At 50.2% G+C, this 14108-nt stretch overlaps 5 protein-coding genes across 5 annotated transcripts; 3 read left to right on the top strand and 2 right to left on the bottom strand.

The window, feature by feature from the left end:
• Window positions 1-566: 566 nt before the first annotated feature.
• P174DRAFT_372772 (uncharacterized protein) lies at window positions 567-1798 on the bottom strand (the record flags this gene model as incomplete). Its single annotated transcript, XM_024822452.1, has 2 exons — window positions 567-1514; window positions 1616-1798. The coding sequence occupies 2 exons, from the start codon at window positions 1796-1798 to the stop codon at window positions 567-569; spliced, it is 1131 nt and encodes a 376-aa protein (XP_024681752.1).
• A 756-nt stretch (window positions 1799-2554) lies between these two features.
• P174DRAFT_461594 (uncharacterized protein) lies at window positions 2555-3956 on the top strand (the record flags this gene model as incomplete). The annotated part of the gene is made up of 2 exons (XM_024830021.1): window positions 2555-2588; window positions 2647-3956. The coding sequence occupies 2 exons, from the start codon at window positions 2555-2557 to the stop codon at window positions 3954-3956; spliced, it is 1344 nt and encodes a 447-aa protein (XP_024681751.1).
• An 847-nt stretch (window positions 3957-4803) lies between these two features.
• Window positions 4804-6406, top strand: P174DRAFT_443018 (uncharacterized protein). The gene is made up of 3 exons (XM_024827720.1): window positions 4804-4983; window positions 5039-5905; window positions 5938-6406. Exons 1-3 carry the CDS (start codon window positions 4864-4866, stop codon window positions 6286-6288), a joined length of 1338 nt encoding a protein of 445 aa, XP_024681750.1. The 5' UTR covers window positions 4804-4863; the 3' UTR covers window positions 6289-6406.
• A 1002-nt stretch (window positions 6407-7408) lies between these two features.
• On the bottom strand, window positions 7409-8937 carry P174DRAFT_391862 (putative bZIP transcription factor (MetR); the record flags this gene model as incomplete). The annotated part of the gene is made up of 2 exons (XM_024823532.1): window positions 7409-8028; window positions 8637-8937. 2 exons carry the CDS (start codon window positions 8935-8937, stop codon window positions 7409-7411), a joined length of 921 nt encoding a protein of 306 aa, XP_024681749.1.
• Window positions 8938-12152: 3215 nt separating this feature from the next.
• Window positions 12153-14102, top strand: P174DRAFT_443015 (CENP-N/CHL4 family protein). The gene has a single exon (XM_024827719.1). The coding sequence runs from the start codon at window positions 12257-12259 to the stop codon at window positions 13673-13675; it is 1419 nt and encodes a 472-aa protein (XP_024681748.1). The 5' UTR covers window positions 12153-12256; the 3' UTR covers window positions 13676-14102.
• The last annotated feature ends 6 nt before the right edge of the window (window positions 14103-14108 follow it).

The following is a 14108-nucleotide window of genomic DNA, read 5'->3' as shown; positions in this document are numbered from 1 at the left end:
CGGACGGTGGTTGGCTAGCTGGAGAAGCTTAGAAAGCACGCAAGCAGCCTGAGGTTATGTACAGGTTCTCCGATGGCACCTCGACTGAATCCGCCCACCAGCATCCTTTGTCTGTCCTGGTAACAAACTCTCCAATTGCACCCATCGAACCGAGTAAGATGATTCATCAATTCATCGCGCACAGTTGACCCGGGTCTTGCGGACCCCAGAGAGTAGAAAAGTCGTGAGCAGCATATTTTTCCAACTGCCGGCCTCAACAGACGCGACAAGAGAAGGAGCAAATGTGGCCCAATGGGGATGGAAATGTCTGGCTTGTTGGCGCATGGTGCTGGGACGGAATGGTGCTCCTTGAAGGATGCGTCATGTCTGTGATGAGGGTTGCAGCGTGCCTGGATGTCGATATATCGTGGTCAAAGGTCAAATGAAGGTGATGCGTCACGACACATGTTTCAAGCTTGGCGACTGCTTTCCACAAGCATGACCGGCAGCGTCAAGCGTTGTACAATCAGCATAACCACTTGTTGTATATAATGCCGCAGATTTGCAAGTCATGTCCTATTCAGCGCCTAGGTTCTCTGCCCTCGTGCCACAACAATAACTCCTCTGACTACTCCGGTCTGACCCCACCAGTCGAAAGCATTTGCTGCCCCCTTGTACCTGCCTATGGTCATCCCGTACTTGCTTAACTCGGCGTCCTGTTTCCTCAGAAAATTTGCTATGCCAGGAAAGACATGTTCCGAAATATCCCGCATTTCGATCAGGGTACTCTCATACCCGGCCTGCGTCAGAATTCTTTTATACCCTGTCTTTGTGACGAAGTTTCCATATGGCATCCCAGCCACCAGGCACATCAAGCGCAATACAAACCTCTCCCAAGGCGTGGCTTGATCTGAAAGCAGGAGATCAAATGCCATTATAGAGGCTTGCATATCTTGGTACGCACATTTGAACAACCGATCACGAGAGGGTTGGAAGTGATACAACGTATCAAGCGCTAATAGCCATGTATGAGTTTTCTTCATGCACTCTTGTATCGGCTCCCCTTTTACGCTCTGACCGAAAATAGCGCGTTTAAGGCTCGATTCCCATGAAGAAGGATCCGCTGCGTTGGCAGCAAAGATCTTCACGTCTGTTGTTTCCTGAGTAGTTCCTTCGAGGTCCGTGATAGATCGAACCTGCGAAAGTCGATCTCTGGCAAAATCTGCTTGAGAATTTACGACTGTGAGACCAACATATGAGTCGAAGAGTGGCCGGAGTGAATGAGCTTCTTGCATGCTACATTTAGAAGCAGTGGGAATGTCAGTCGTCCTAAACAGTTGCCTGGTTAAGTAGAGAGACTGGTCGCCACAGCCCATTCCCACATCAACCAATTTCATTTCTTGAAGAAATGATTCTGATTTGGTATTATTGTCTGCATCGAACGTGATTGGTGTTCGATCTTCATTCAAAAGCTTTGCTGTGATCAGGACTTGCTCTAATAGGGCTTCGCAAGCTTCGGGGAAATGACTCGTGTGCTAAGTTTTCGTTAATATCATTTTTCATGCGGTCCAATAGAGGAGCAGAACAGCTAGGGTAGAAAGAACAACTTGCCGTAGTGACAGTGTTCCTGATGTACCTTCCAATACCCCATATTCATCCACATTCCTCTGGCTGGAGGGACCTCCACACTTAGGATAGCATGGTCTAACCCATACAATTCCTTTCCCTCGAGGAAGTCAGTGACACGCGCTAGGATATTCACTATGAATTTTAAGGGGAAAACAAGCCCCTTGAGGAACAAACTGATGGGATTGCCCATCATAAGTTCAGGGAACTAGGGCCACTTGATTTGTATGACTGGTGGCTTATTCTGTTTTTCTTCCCACACAATGTGATATAGGACACTTGACAATGGGGGAGAAGAGCAATAATAATACTTCTGTTTAAGACAGCCAGAGTCCCCTGTTCTCTAAAATATCATATAATCCAGGTGGACTTGGCGCAGATAGTGGGCCACCTCTCGTGCTTTTCCTGCTTATTTCTCTAGTGTCCTCAGGAACGGGCTACTGGACAGAAATGAAGTTCCGTTAATTGTTAAAGAGCTATTTTCGCTCACATCTCAGCTCAAATACAGCCATTTCGAGTCATCATGAGGGAGGACAGGAGAAGCGGCAGGACAGGTTGATTTGGGCCCGAGGCAGCCATCACGTGCTGGCAGTCATCCCCCTTGGGACTCCTGACGACGGTGTTGTAGACGCAGCCAGCATTTACCCAGCCATCATATTCTCTTGCTCCCTTGGTTTAACCTGGCTACTTTCATTCCTCCTCCTCTTTCTTCTTCTGCAGTATTGAAGATTATTTCCAGTCAGCTGGAGATCTAACGAGCCGTGAACCCAGACTTCAGCAGCCACCTATGCTTCCGTGATTTGTGGCTTATCTGATTGCCCGATTTGTCCCTCTGTCACCTGTATTGCGGCAACCCTCACTCGACATTGATTGGCAACACCGATTATCTGGAAATCCTCAACTCTAATCATTCACCTTGCAATTGCCTGCAGATCGTTACGCGGCCAAAATGGCCACAGCTGATGTCCCTGCGCGGACTCATGGTTCGTCTTCGCAAGCATTCTGTCCCTCATGAGACAAACCCAAATTGACAGATGATAGTTCGCAGTGGACGTCGCCACCCATTTTCTAGCTGGATGAAGAGACTCACCAGTCTGAAGGGCTCCTCGACCGACTCCGGCACAATTCGCTGGTCCCATAAACGTCATGACGCTCACAAGAACAAGAGAAACAACAAGAACAACCCTTACCCCCTCTCCGGTACCACGAACGTTGTCGGGGAATACAGCAGTGATTTCGTGGCTTCCGTCTCGGATACAAATGCTGCGAATGGGCCACGATCGTGCTCATATAGTGCACCTTCCATTGCCTGTTCCGGATACGACAATCAGGTGCCTGCGACAAGTGCAAAGTCAACGGCTCCGACCATCTCAACGAATGGGGACACCGCCATTTCGGAGGCAGCATACTCCAAGGCAGGAACGATGGCGACAGCGGGAGGAGGGATCAGCTCTCAGGGCGGAGGCGAAGGAAGTACCTTCTCTTCGCCCGCGCCGTCGGTCCGTTCGTTGACAACTACCCTAACTACCGTGCAATCCGCCGCGCCGTCCACCCACTTCTACAACGTGCAAAGTACACATCAGGGCCTAGCGCATGCGAACTCGACGCACAGCACCGCGAATCAACAAGTACAATTTTCCCAGCCATTTCCTTCCTCCCCAGCGACCGCGGTGCCATCCCACCTTGTCCCTCACGGCCACTCCCATACATACAGCACTGCGACTGCCAACAATATTCTTACTGACAATGCATCCATCCTCACTCTGGCTTCGTCTTCAAAACGGCGCCGCAGGAACTCGCTGGATACGAACGCATCGGTCCGCGCTCTTGCGCCGTCCTCTGTATTTGGTGGGAGCCGCGAAAGTCTGCCACTGAGCGTGCTCAGTGCAAACGTTGGAGAGCCATCCAACACGTCCACGTTCAATACGCCCGGAATACTCAATCGACCCAGCATGGTGGGTCTCGCTAGCGCGGAGCGCATTAGTGTATACTCAGCGTCTGGTGCGATCACGAGCGGCGAGCGAGGGAGCTACCATAACAAACCGAATCCAGGCACGGGAGATGGTGCAAGTGTCAAGAGCGCAGCGTATTCGCACAGTCGCAACGACAGCTATGCGGCGAGCATCTCAGGCGGGATGGGTGTCGCGATCGCCAGCGGGTCCGTCAATCAGCCCATGACGGGGAGGGTCAGTCGTCGCAGCTCAGGGTGGGGTGAAATAACTGGCGATGAAGGCGACCAGGAGAAAGAGGACAAGGAAGAGCGGCCAGCAGAATTGAAGGAGGAGGACTCCTTTGATGATGTGCCTGAAGGGACGACTGAGACGACAACGACTGCAACGACAAAGAATTGATGATGCCGAAAATGATATGACTTTTTACACAGGAGAGTCTGCCGTGAGCTACGCAACGAAGTTACGCAAAATACCTGCATGACAGAGTGGGTTAGAATATTATCATCAATGGTTTCCTGCTTTTTCCCTTGTTTTTCCGGTTGCGAAGGAAGGATGGAGGTCTGTTTGCTTGGGATGGGAGTCAACTTGCCTTAACCTGGGCGTGGCGTTTGGGTTTCTTACTGGTTATTGTATCTAGGTATACCTTGATTGTTGGATGCATGGAGACTATTGATATCCCGCTGGCATTGTTTAGCATGATTAACTTTATTATTTCTTCCTAGTTGACACTTGACTGCGTATGTATACCTGCAGTTTAAGCTTAGTATGTGGTGCTTAATTCGTAGTGCTTAATGTGGATCAACGTTGATTCTCAACTTGCGAAGGATGGTCACAATCATAAATGTAGAAATACCAGCAAACCCAGGAGAACTGTCGCAAGTATGACGGCGTGGCGCTGGAAGTAAGCTTCAACAAGTCCAGGCAACGATTATTCTCAACAATGACAATGTTGAACCGACCCCTGAAGCCTGAAGGTCACCAATGCAAGCTCAGTGGCTGAAATGCCCGGAGACAGCACCAAAGTGAGTTAAGGGTCCCAGCCAATTTATTAGAGGCTAGTCAAGAGGGCGGAGCAGCACATGCTTTCTACTCTGCAGAGTCCCCTGCCGTGGGTGATCATATTATCATTAATTCGGGATAATTGATTGAAGGGTTCATTTTTGAGCCAAGAACGATGCGGGTCTTTTGATCAGCAGAAAAAAATAAACTCCTCCTTCCCGACGTCAGTTCTTATTTCTGTCCTTTCTTTCAAGAGTTACGGCCTCCATAATTTCCTTAAGGGCCTTTTGGTTGGTTAAGTGTTACCATGAAAGAGCATCATCGTCGACACGTCGCGGTGGTGGGCACAGGAATGGCAGGTTTGACGGCCGCCTACCTGCTACACAATGATCCACAGCAACGGTTCCGAGTACGACTAATCGACAAGGTAGATATTACTTGGTGTTCACTAGACAAAATCATCTGTCACTGACGGTGAATAGAGAGATCAAATTTCTCTGAGTGCGGAGTCTATACCAATCCCCTGCTCGGGGCCAGGGGGTAGCAAATCAGTGTGGGCCGACGTGCCCATGCGCGCCTTTGCCGGCGGCTTCTATCGCAATCTCATTCGCATGTATGACTATCTGGGAGTTCGATATCACTCGCAACCGTTTATTTTTAGCTTCTCTCGGCTGTCTTCGGGACGACGACAGCAGCAGGAGGAAGAGCCGTATATGGTGCATACTTCCAACTTCCACCAGCTGTCCCCGTTACTCCCTCGCAAGAGAGACGTTTTCCAGTGGCTTACCGAAGCTGTTTTTGCACTGGTGTGCTATCTGTGGTTCAGCGTGTGTTGCTTTCTTGTCACTCCGATAGAAGACGAATCATTCGACCACTATCTTCGCCGCATCTATCTGCCGCAGTACTATAACGCCAATTACCTCTTGCCGCTGATTTCCAGCGTCTGTACCTGCTCGCACGAGGAACTGCTCACGTTCCCGGCAGTGGATGTACTCGAATACAAGAAGCTCACGAATCGCCAACCGCATTACGTCGTGACAGATGGGGTCCACACTGTCCAGGAGACGCTCCTGCGTGGGCTAGACGTGCGGCTTGGTGTCCAGTCGACCAAAGTCACGCCGACTCCGAACGGAGTTGAACTCACGTACCGCAAAGCGGACAGCGGGGCTCAGGAAATCACCGAATTGTTCGACCTGGTTGTTTTGGCTGTGTCCCCGGACGTCGTGGCGCACATCTTCGAGCCCTTGGCATCTTGTCTGGGCGAGGTCCCCACGACCACGGTGAAGACGGTGGCGCATACAGATTTTGCCAATCTCCCGCAGGTGGGAACGGGAGTCAAGCAGCCAGGAGTCAGGGCTTCTAGCAAAGCCGGCACCCCCAGCACATTTTCCTGCGCTCCAACGCGTCCACCACGGAATCGGTCCACGTGCAGCCAAACTCGGTCCTTGTCACGACAAACCCGCTAACGCCTATCGATGAGACCAAAGTCATTCAATCGGCGTCATTTACGCGCGTGCTGCGAAGTCCGCAGAGCCGGCGGCTGATCAATCGCGTTTTTGACAAAGAGGGCAGACACAGTGATTCTAAGGCGATCAACTGGCGCAGTGGTGACAACGGCGTGTATCTAGCGGGAGGATGGTGCTGGGATGGAATGGTGCTCTTGGAGGGTTGTATCGTCTCAGCGATGCGAGTGGCAGCCGACCTGGGGGTGGAAGTCCCATGGGAAAGATGAGGGTTGAATCATGAATCTGACGTGAGATGACTGCATATACTTAGTAGTAATTCTGTGGAACCGATGATAGATACTAGCATATATATTTATATTTATAATATATAACACGAATAATGGGACTAAGCGACTGCTAATAATTGAATTTGGCTCCATCCTGGCCCCGGTTGTGATGACCAGCGGATCTGTGTTTACCACGCGTACACCGCAGCTGCTTCTATTCTCCGCACTCGTAGGTATTCAATTCCCAACACAAAACTCGCCATGAACCCCATCACTTGGTTTCTCAGTCTTAATTCGACGCCTCTGCAAATTCATATTCAGTCCAAAACAGCGTGACAGAAACCTCTACAGCCTCCACCAATGCCGCTCCGGTGGCTCGCAGACAGTCTCCCACGCCTGTTTGAATAGCTTCGTGTCACGCAGCCACAGTTCCCCTTCCGTGGGGAGAGAGGCGCGCCAGGAGGAGGAACAGGACGAGTTTGTGGGAATGTTTGCTCTGCCATTGGACGCTGGATTTACAAGTCTGGTAGCGATTGTAGATGGTGAGGCATGCGTGGCCTGCTAGAGTGGAGGCCAGACCCAGGTAGAAGATGAGGATTGGAAGTGAGCGGTATTCTTGCAATATGCCGACGGTAATTCTGCTATAATCTCGGCACACGGAAACCTACTGAGGTGGGATTCGTTGCTACCATGACAGGATGTCGAGGTCTGAGGTGGTTTAAATTACGGACAAAGTGCTGTTGATCTCGGATGCCGTGCATAAGCTGCTTAGCCTCCATCAGTGTCATAATAGTTGCACACCCCACACAGCACACAGACTCGCCTACCAACTGAGTATAAGAATCTTATCCATATCAATGGGATGAATTAGAAATGAATTGCGGTCTAAATGGAATCCATCCAATATGACTCGCTGATAAACAGACACATTAACATATCGTCAATCATAAGACTTGCTCATCCACCCTTTGCTCCGTGAGACGCCTTCCTCATTGTCTCCAGATAATGATCAACCAGATACTGGTTCAATAGTATAAACAGAGAAGCTGGGATAAAATGACGGGTAACAATATATTCACTTCTTTTTTTTTTAACTTTTTTTTTTTTGATTTAGCTCTGCTCACGCAGTGCCAACACCGATCTTGGACTCGGAACTACTCCGTTCAGCGTTGGCCTTCTGAGACGAGAGGAATTTCTTGAACATGTTGGCAATGTCGGTCTCGGATTTCTTGGTCTCCTCCGCCGACTTGCCGTTCTTCTCTGTGATCAGGTTCTTCAGCCATTGATTCTCTAGCTCTAGCGCGGTCACGCGGGCTTCAAGAGCGGCATTCTTCTCGGTGGTCTCCTTGACTGTCTTCTCCAACGCTTGTTCTCGGAGCTTCTTCTTGACCCGGAATCGCGCGCTAGCAGCCGTGTTCCGGCGACGCTTGTCTTCCTCCGCGGCAATGCGGGCAGCCTCCTCCACGCTGATAGGTGCCGGCTTTTGTGTGTTCTTGCGCTTGGGTCCCGCCGCAGTGGTTGCAGAGGGAGCTGGAGCAGCTACTGGGCTGGTAGCTGGGCCAGTAGGCGATGTTGCAGACGAACTAGACTGACTCGGGGTGGGATTGGCGTTGAAGGGTGCATTTGAAAGCCCTGAAGGGATTGATGGGATCTTGGAAAATTGCGTATTTTGAACCGGAACCTGAGAGTTAATCGAGTTCAAGTTGGCTGCCGAAAAATCGGGCATGTTGCCCAAACCATCTAAGTGTGCGGATTAGCCTCAAGACCATAACCAAGTAGAAAATCAGCGCTCCAAAAGCCAAGCTGGACGACACAAGTGTAGGAAACCATTGCAGGATAAAACATCATGCTGAAGCAACTGAGATTGACGAGAGCGACCTGCTACACTCGTGCCAGATGAATGCAACGAGCATAACGATTTGATATGTCACGTGATATCGCGCCATACTTGACCCCATTCACGACAACGCTAAATTGCAAATTTGATGCAGGAAGCACATAACCTTTTTTAAAATAGCCGCACAAAGACAGGGGAAAAAGGTTCATGCAGACAGGGGTTGGTTTAGGTGGTTTGCCCATCCAATGATGGCCCGTGCAACGGAAATAGCGAACCGCAACCATGTGCCCCAATGATCCAAAAGGATTGCGCAAGATATCACGAGTCGCATGAGAGAATGAGGGGAAGAAGAAGAAGCAAAAATGTCTGAGCACAGTTGACAGTCATCGCATGATTGATCATGCTAAATGAACAGGGGACGAGCCTTCAAGCACTTGTGCGGGGAACAATTCCGCCATAGGTCCAGCTTGGGAGGAGGGAAAAAGATCAGACCACTAGAACTAGGTTTCACTCACCCCAAGAAGATCCAGAAACTCCAAATCGGGATTTTGGGTGCTATGTCCTCCATTCTGCCGTTCCGTTTTCTTCGCAGTGTCTTCATTTACAGCATCAAACGGAGGCAGGTTGAGATCCCCGAGATTGTCGAAATCGAAGAACTCGGTATTTGTGAACAATGAGAGTTCAGCATCGAGGTTGAAAGTATCTTGTCTCTGTTGCTGCTGCAGAGCCTGGTCGTACGGCGAGGGAATGGCATTCAAATCCTCAAGGTATTGAGAGAAGTTGGGCGCGCGGCGGCCGTTGAAACCGGACATGATGTAGGAGTGAGGCTAAGCCTCTATCAAGTTATCGAGACAAATCGAGTAGAAGCTGTTGGCTGTCTTCCGTGGCTTTCTTTTCAGATGATGCCTTCTTAGGGTGACAAATGCGTCCAAGACGAGGGGCGGAATGACTCGTCTATATGACTCCGCCGTATCAATCTGAGAAGATGTCGTAGCACTTGTCTGATGTGCTCGAATAGTCGCGTGGAGGTCGAATTGACTATGGAAGAGGGTCCGGAGATGAAAGAGAAGAAGAGAGAGGAACGGAAGAGACCAGACAATGAATAATACTCACAGTGGAACGCGGGCGATCGGGGAGCGTGGATGGGAATTTGCGCAGGGTGGGGGGTGGGCTGATGATTAATCCGGCGGAAGCAAGTCAACGCTCTTGAAGATGAATGGTCGGGCGATCCGATCTGAAATGATTAAAAAATCAAAGAAGGGTTTCACAGCCGGCATTTGACAAAAGCAAACGACTAATAATCTATTGATGCTTGATAGTATTCTATCATTTACTTTATCCTTTCTACAACAGCAATACAAAGCATACTCATCCAAAACATAGGATCGAATATCTTCACTCAAGTCCCCTGCGTCACTGAAAATAGACAACATTATGGTACAACTTTCTTTGTCTCGCCACTGTGGCCCATTGACTTTCCCTATCGAGAAAGGATTACATCGCACCCGAGTCATCTTTTTCGGTGACCGAGATCGGAGTCAACCGGATTCAAACCCCTCGAACAGACACTGTCCAATCTCCGGAACCATTATTTCACGAGGAAATGTGCGAATGGCGCTAATTTGTCAACTACCTGTTTTTGTCAATGCACTCTACTACTATGGTCCGTATGCTATGCAACCTATGTCTGAGTAGTCTGTAACTGTGTCCCTGCTCAATTTAGCCTGTGTTCAGTGTGACTGCTGAATACTGGTAGGGCTGCTCTCCTCGATAATCACAAGGAAAATGACTCCCGCGCATTAATAATCATCGCGCCTTATCTCGTATTCCTTTCCCTTGTGCGTCAGTGGTTGGCTCCAAAGCCTCAAGCTGATGGACTATTCCGGTTTAGCTTTTTTCTTTTTTGTCCATGACGCGGTTTGCGCATGAATCTCAGTTGCAGTCCTAGCCATGACCCTTGCAAATATACTGTCGTAGCTCTGATGCGGCAGATAAGCTACCCTACACCTGTAGATTTCCCTTGGCTTTCTTTCCAGTTTCTTCAGTGTGTGTCCGTGCACCATGGACTGCGTGCGGAGTGCGGAGTGCAACACTATTAGTAATGCTACTATCTTTCATGATGCCTAATTACACTGAGAAGATCTGTGGAGCATTGAATAGGCATGCTTGACCACAAATTGGGCTCTCAGAGTCAGGGCTGCTATATCTGCATTGTGTTCACTGTATCCTGTGATTGGAAGAGGTCTGTCCGGGTTAACAACCCTGCTCAAATGGGGTTACTGTTGGGTTTTTACTAACAGCGACAAATTGAAATCAGTCCAGTGCACCTATGGACCTGGTGGTTAAGTATGCGCATGCTAGGGAACTGAAGACCTCTCTTGTGCGTTCTAGTCGCAAATTATCAGACCACAACCGTCCAGTACCACCAGAGCCGTCAAACGGTCACTTCTCGAGCTCCTCCATGGTGTATGCCTAGATGTAGCAATTCGCCCTTTCCCTCCCTAAGAAGATACGTAGTTCAAGAAGCAGCAAGCAGCAATTGAAGAGTTCAGCCGTGATTGCTGCGTTTAAGTAACTGACACTTGGTAAGCTTCATCATGGCGTGATTCAACGAACGGTCAACATATGCCCAAGGCAGTAATGCCTGTTTCCATATATCGTGCTGCATTACAATCCATCATTCAATCCATCATTCAATCCATCATTCAATCCATCATTCAATCCATCATCACCAGCGCCTTCCCTCGAACGAGCCTAAAGAGTCACATTCGACTCAGTCCCTACCTTTCCTGTCACCGAGGACATCAAAGCACCAAAGCAATTGAATATGGTAGCACAAGTGTACGAGACCTTCAACAGAGAGCAGGCTACGGACAATATGATATGATGGTCAAAGCTGCAGAGCTCTTCAACGAAGACTACGGGTTCTGGGCGAAGCTATCAAGACAGGCTGGGGAGCAGACTATAGGATTTCTTACAGAATATATTTCGAACGTCTTTGGCAGGAAACCCGCTCAAGTTGAGTGAACGATGACTGCGTTCGGCAATACCTACCCCCTACCACCGACGGCGCTGGAAGTTTCTACATTAGGGTGACCATCGATGGGAATCTCGTCGGGAATGCGTTCTTCTGCCGCTGGAAGTTCAAGAGCAGAACTGTTTGCTGGTATTACTCAATTGTTGGATAGTGACTGTCGAAAAAATATCACTCGATTTCATTCGCGAAAACACCCGTTCTATCCTGTCGACTTCCCCAGTCCCTTATATCCGGGACGCTAAGCTGTGCGGAACCCTATTCAATTCAGGCGATACGAGTGGAATTTGTGTCGGGTGTGAACACTGCTGACTTCTTTGTCGAACCACGAAGAGCCATTGGACGCGCCGAAATTAGTTCAACGAAACTGGCAGTGGCCATTAAGGGACCTGCCAGGCGCGACGACAGCGACTCTGCTAGGCAGGATGAGCACTGAGATAGAAGACAGTTCAGTATGGGGTACCAAGGCCGCGGGGGAAACCTCGTGGCAGGCGTTGATATGATCCCAGACAGGCCTCAGGGCCGTCAAGCACCAACCACACGCCTATGAGACGACATCCTTTGCTTCCTTCATTCGTTCCTTTCTCCTTTTGTTTAGTGGACGGCGGATGGAGACGACTCCCCCGGCATAGCAGCTCCTAGAGAGGGTAGCTGTATGAATACTGCTGCTACTATGCTACCAGCTCTTGATAACTGTGCTCTTGAATGTGATTCAGCTTATCTATGGAACCTTCCACCATAAGTCTGTTTATACCTGTAGGTCTTGAGGCAGATATTGCATTTCTGCACAAACCTGAGTTCGCGAATCGTCAAGGTTGATGCCAGACCAATAAAATGCCGTGATGGAACAGAGATGTTTTGGAGTTGGGATTCCCCCAATCATATACAAGAGTGGGAAGTAGCTATAGTCATCGTCACGTGAAACCCCTACTTATCTCCACGTGCCCTCATTTGCTTTGTTTATTCTAATCTATTTCTGCCTTAGGCCCGAAGTCGCAATCGAGCTGCCACAAAGGAATCGTCCACCATTGTCATGTAACTCAGCCTCATGGGTTATGCTCCGTTTATAGTATAAAGAGGATCAATTTATCGCAGCAATGGCGCGTCCAAAGGCTATCCGTGCGCCTACAGCCGCCAGTCTACCCAACACTCTCCGCATCCCCTCCTCGACCCCGTCTCTCATAAAGTCATTCTCACGGCTATCCCGCCAGGCTCTTCTGGACCTGGTATTCCAGTGGCTCGACGATCGCAACGCGCAATTGTTTCCCCCATATCTTGAGCAAGACGAAGCTGACAACGCCGATGACGACGAACTCAGCCCGTACCCGGCAGCCGAAACGACCGAGGACGTCCGGAATGCTTACCAGGATTTACAAGATAGGAAGGGCGGCAAACGCGAGGTGATTGATCGTATATTGGAGGGCGACTGGCGACACGGTATTACCTTGCGCCAACTCGCAATGGTGGACATTCGGTATATGGAGGACCATCCAGCAAGTCTGCGATGGACCGCATTTGAACTCAGTCGCATTAGCATGGATGGATCTCGATCCGCAGGAGCAACGGCGCCAGACGTTTCCGCATGTCTACCACGCATCCACGCCGCTACTTTCCTGAGCAACCTTCAGCAGCAGATTTCTCCCCTGGTGAAAGCGCATTACCACCTCGTCCGCTCGGCCTCGCTTCCGCTCTCATTCCTGCGCATCTTAGTAACCAATTCTCCATACCAAAGCCCTCGCCAGCCACCTGAGGCTCTGACGGACTCATCGCGAGTGATGTACGTCGCTTTCCCCGACAGTTGCCCATTCATCTACACGTCAATAGCAACATCGCCCGTCGCGAAATCAAATACGTCCACCCACCATGCCGTCGCAACCGATGCTCGGAGTCTGCAGCGCATTGTACGAGATGCCTTGCCTAAAGCGTTATCGCGGCCACAAGAACGATATGCCTTGAAAGCGACCTCTCTGACTGCGAAGAATCTGCAAGCTTTGCTGGCGCTCCGCGGTCCCGGAAGATCCAACGCGGCCAATGGGGCGTTCAGTATATTCGCCGACGCCGTACTCGAAGGGAGCCCCTTGGACCCACGTCCGTCGGATACGATTTCTCCAGAAGAGCACTTCCACCAAGACTCAGACCCTGGCAAGGAGAATGAAATCCAGGAGGACAGCAACACAAGCAAAGAGACGGAGCCTACTTCCCATATCGCCAAGAAACGCAAATTAGCCGTTCACTCTCGTTTTGGCACATCTGGAACCCTCTCGTCTGCCCCTCTGGACCGCCTTGACGTGCGCCTGCTTGATCCGCCGAACGATGAGGATGACGAACCTGATGTGGACCGCACCCAACCAACAGTATCTCTCACATTTGCCGGCTCGGACGTCATCAGCGGCATCCGCAAGCTCGCCGAACTGGGTGTTGTCGAGCCGGAGCGTATGCCGTCCTGGATGACGGGCGAAGAAGCAGTCAGCGTAGCTGTTGTTCATCGAGGAAAGCGTGTAATCAAAGCTGGTTGACGGCAGGGACTAGTCTCCAGAAACTTGATCGCCAACCAGCAACACATTCTGAGGGAGAATGACGCCTTAACCCCTCCGATGCAACTGCCGCGGAGCAGTAAGGCGGCCCGCGAAATGCAGCCGTACAGACCCCGGGACTTCAGTACGTCCATGCACTGAACATTGGACGAGCGGTATCGTCAAGGTCGATAGCGCGGGCACAGGAGATTACCTGTCAAGCCTCTTGATGTACAGCGACCAGGCGAGCAGAATCCGAGTTTGCTCCGAGCCTCATAAGGTCGATAGATGGAAATATTGAACATCTACGAATTACACAGCTACACAGCAGTGCCTGGGGCAGCAAGCGAAGTATCTTGGAAAACATCAAACAACACAAATACAGATAGGGGTATATAGCAATCTAGCAATCCAAAACCCAGTGACCGACGCCTTG

Source organism: Aspergillus novofumigatus (genome assembly GCF_002847465.1).
Source record: "Aspergillus novofumigatus IBT 16806 chromosome Unknown P174scaffold_5, whole genome shotgun sequence".
NCBI classification, from domain to species: domain Eukaryota; kingdom Fungi; phylum Ascomycota; class Eurotiomycetes; order Eurotiales; family Aspergillaceae; genus Aspergillus; species Aspergillus novofumigatus.
Note: the sequence above shows the minus strand (reverse complement) of the source record. Positions and strands in the feature narration are given on the sequence as shown.

Bases quoted from the DNA above. Each gene is read 5' to 3' on its own strand.
- P174DRAFT_443018 (XM_024827720.1), top strand. From the start codon at position 4,864: ATGAAAGAGCATCATCGTCGACACGTCGCGGTGGTGGGCACAGGAATG. The intron at 4,984-5,038 runs GTAGATATTACT...GACGGTGAATAG, and splicing joins GAGTACGACTAATCGACAAG to AGAGATCAAATTTCTCTGAG. The intron at 5,906-5,937 runs GTCAGGGCTTCT...CGGCACCCCCAG, and splicing joins CGGGAGTCAAGCAGCCAGGA to CACATTTTCCTGCGCTCCAA.
- P174DRAFT_443015 (XM_024827719.1), top strand. From the start codon at position 12,257: ATGGCGCGTCCAAAGGCTATCCGTGCGCCTACAGCCGCCAGTCTACCC.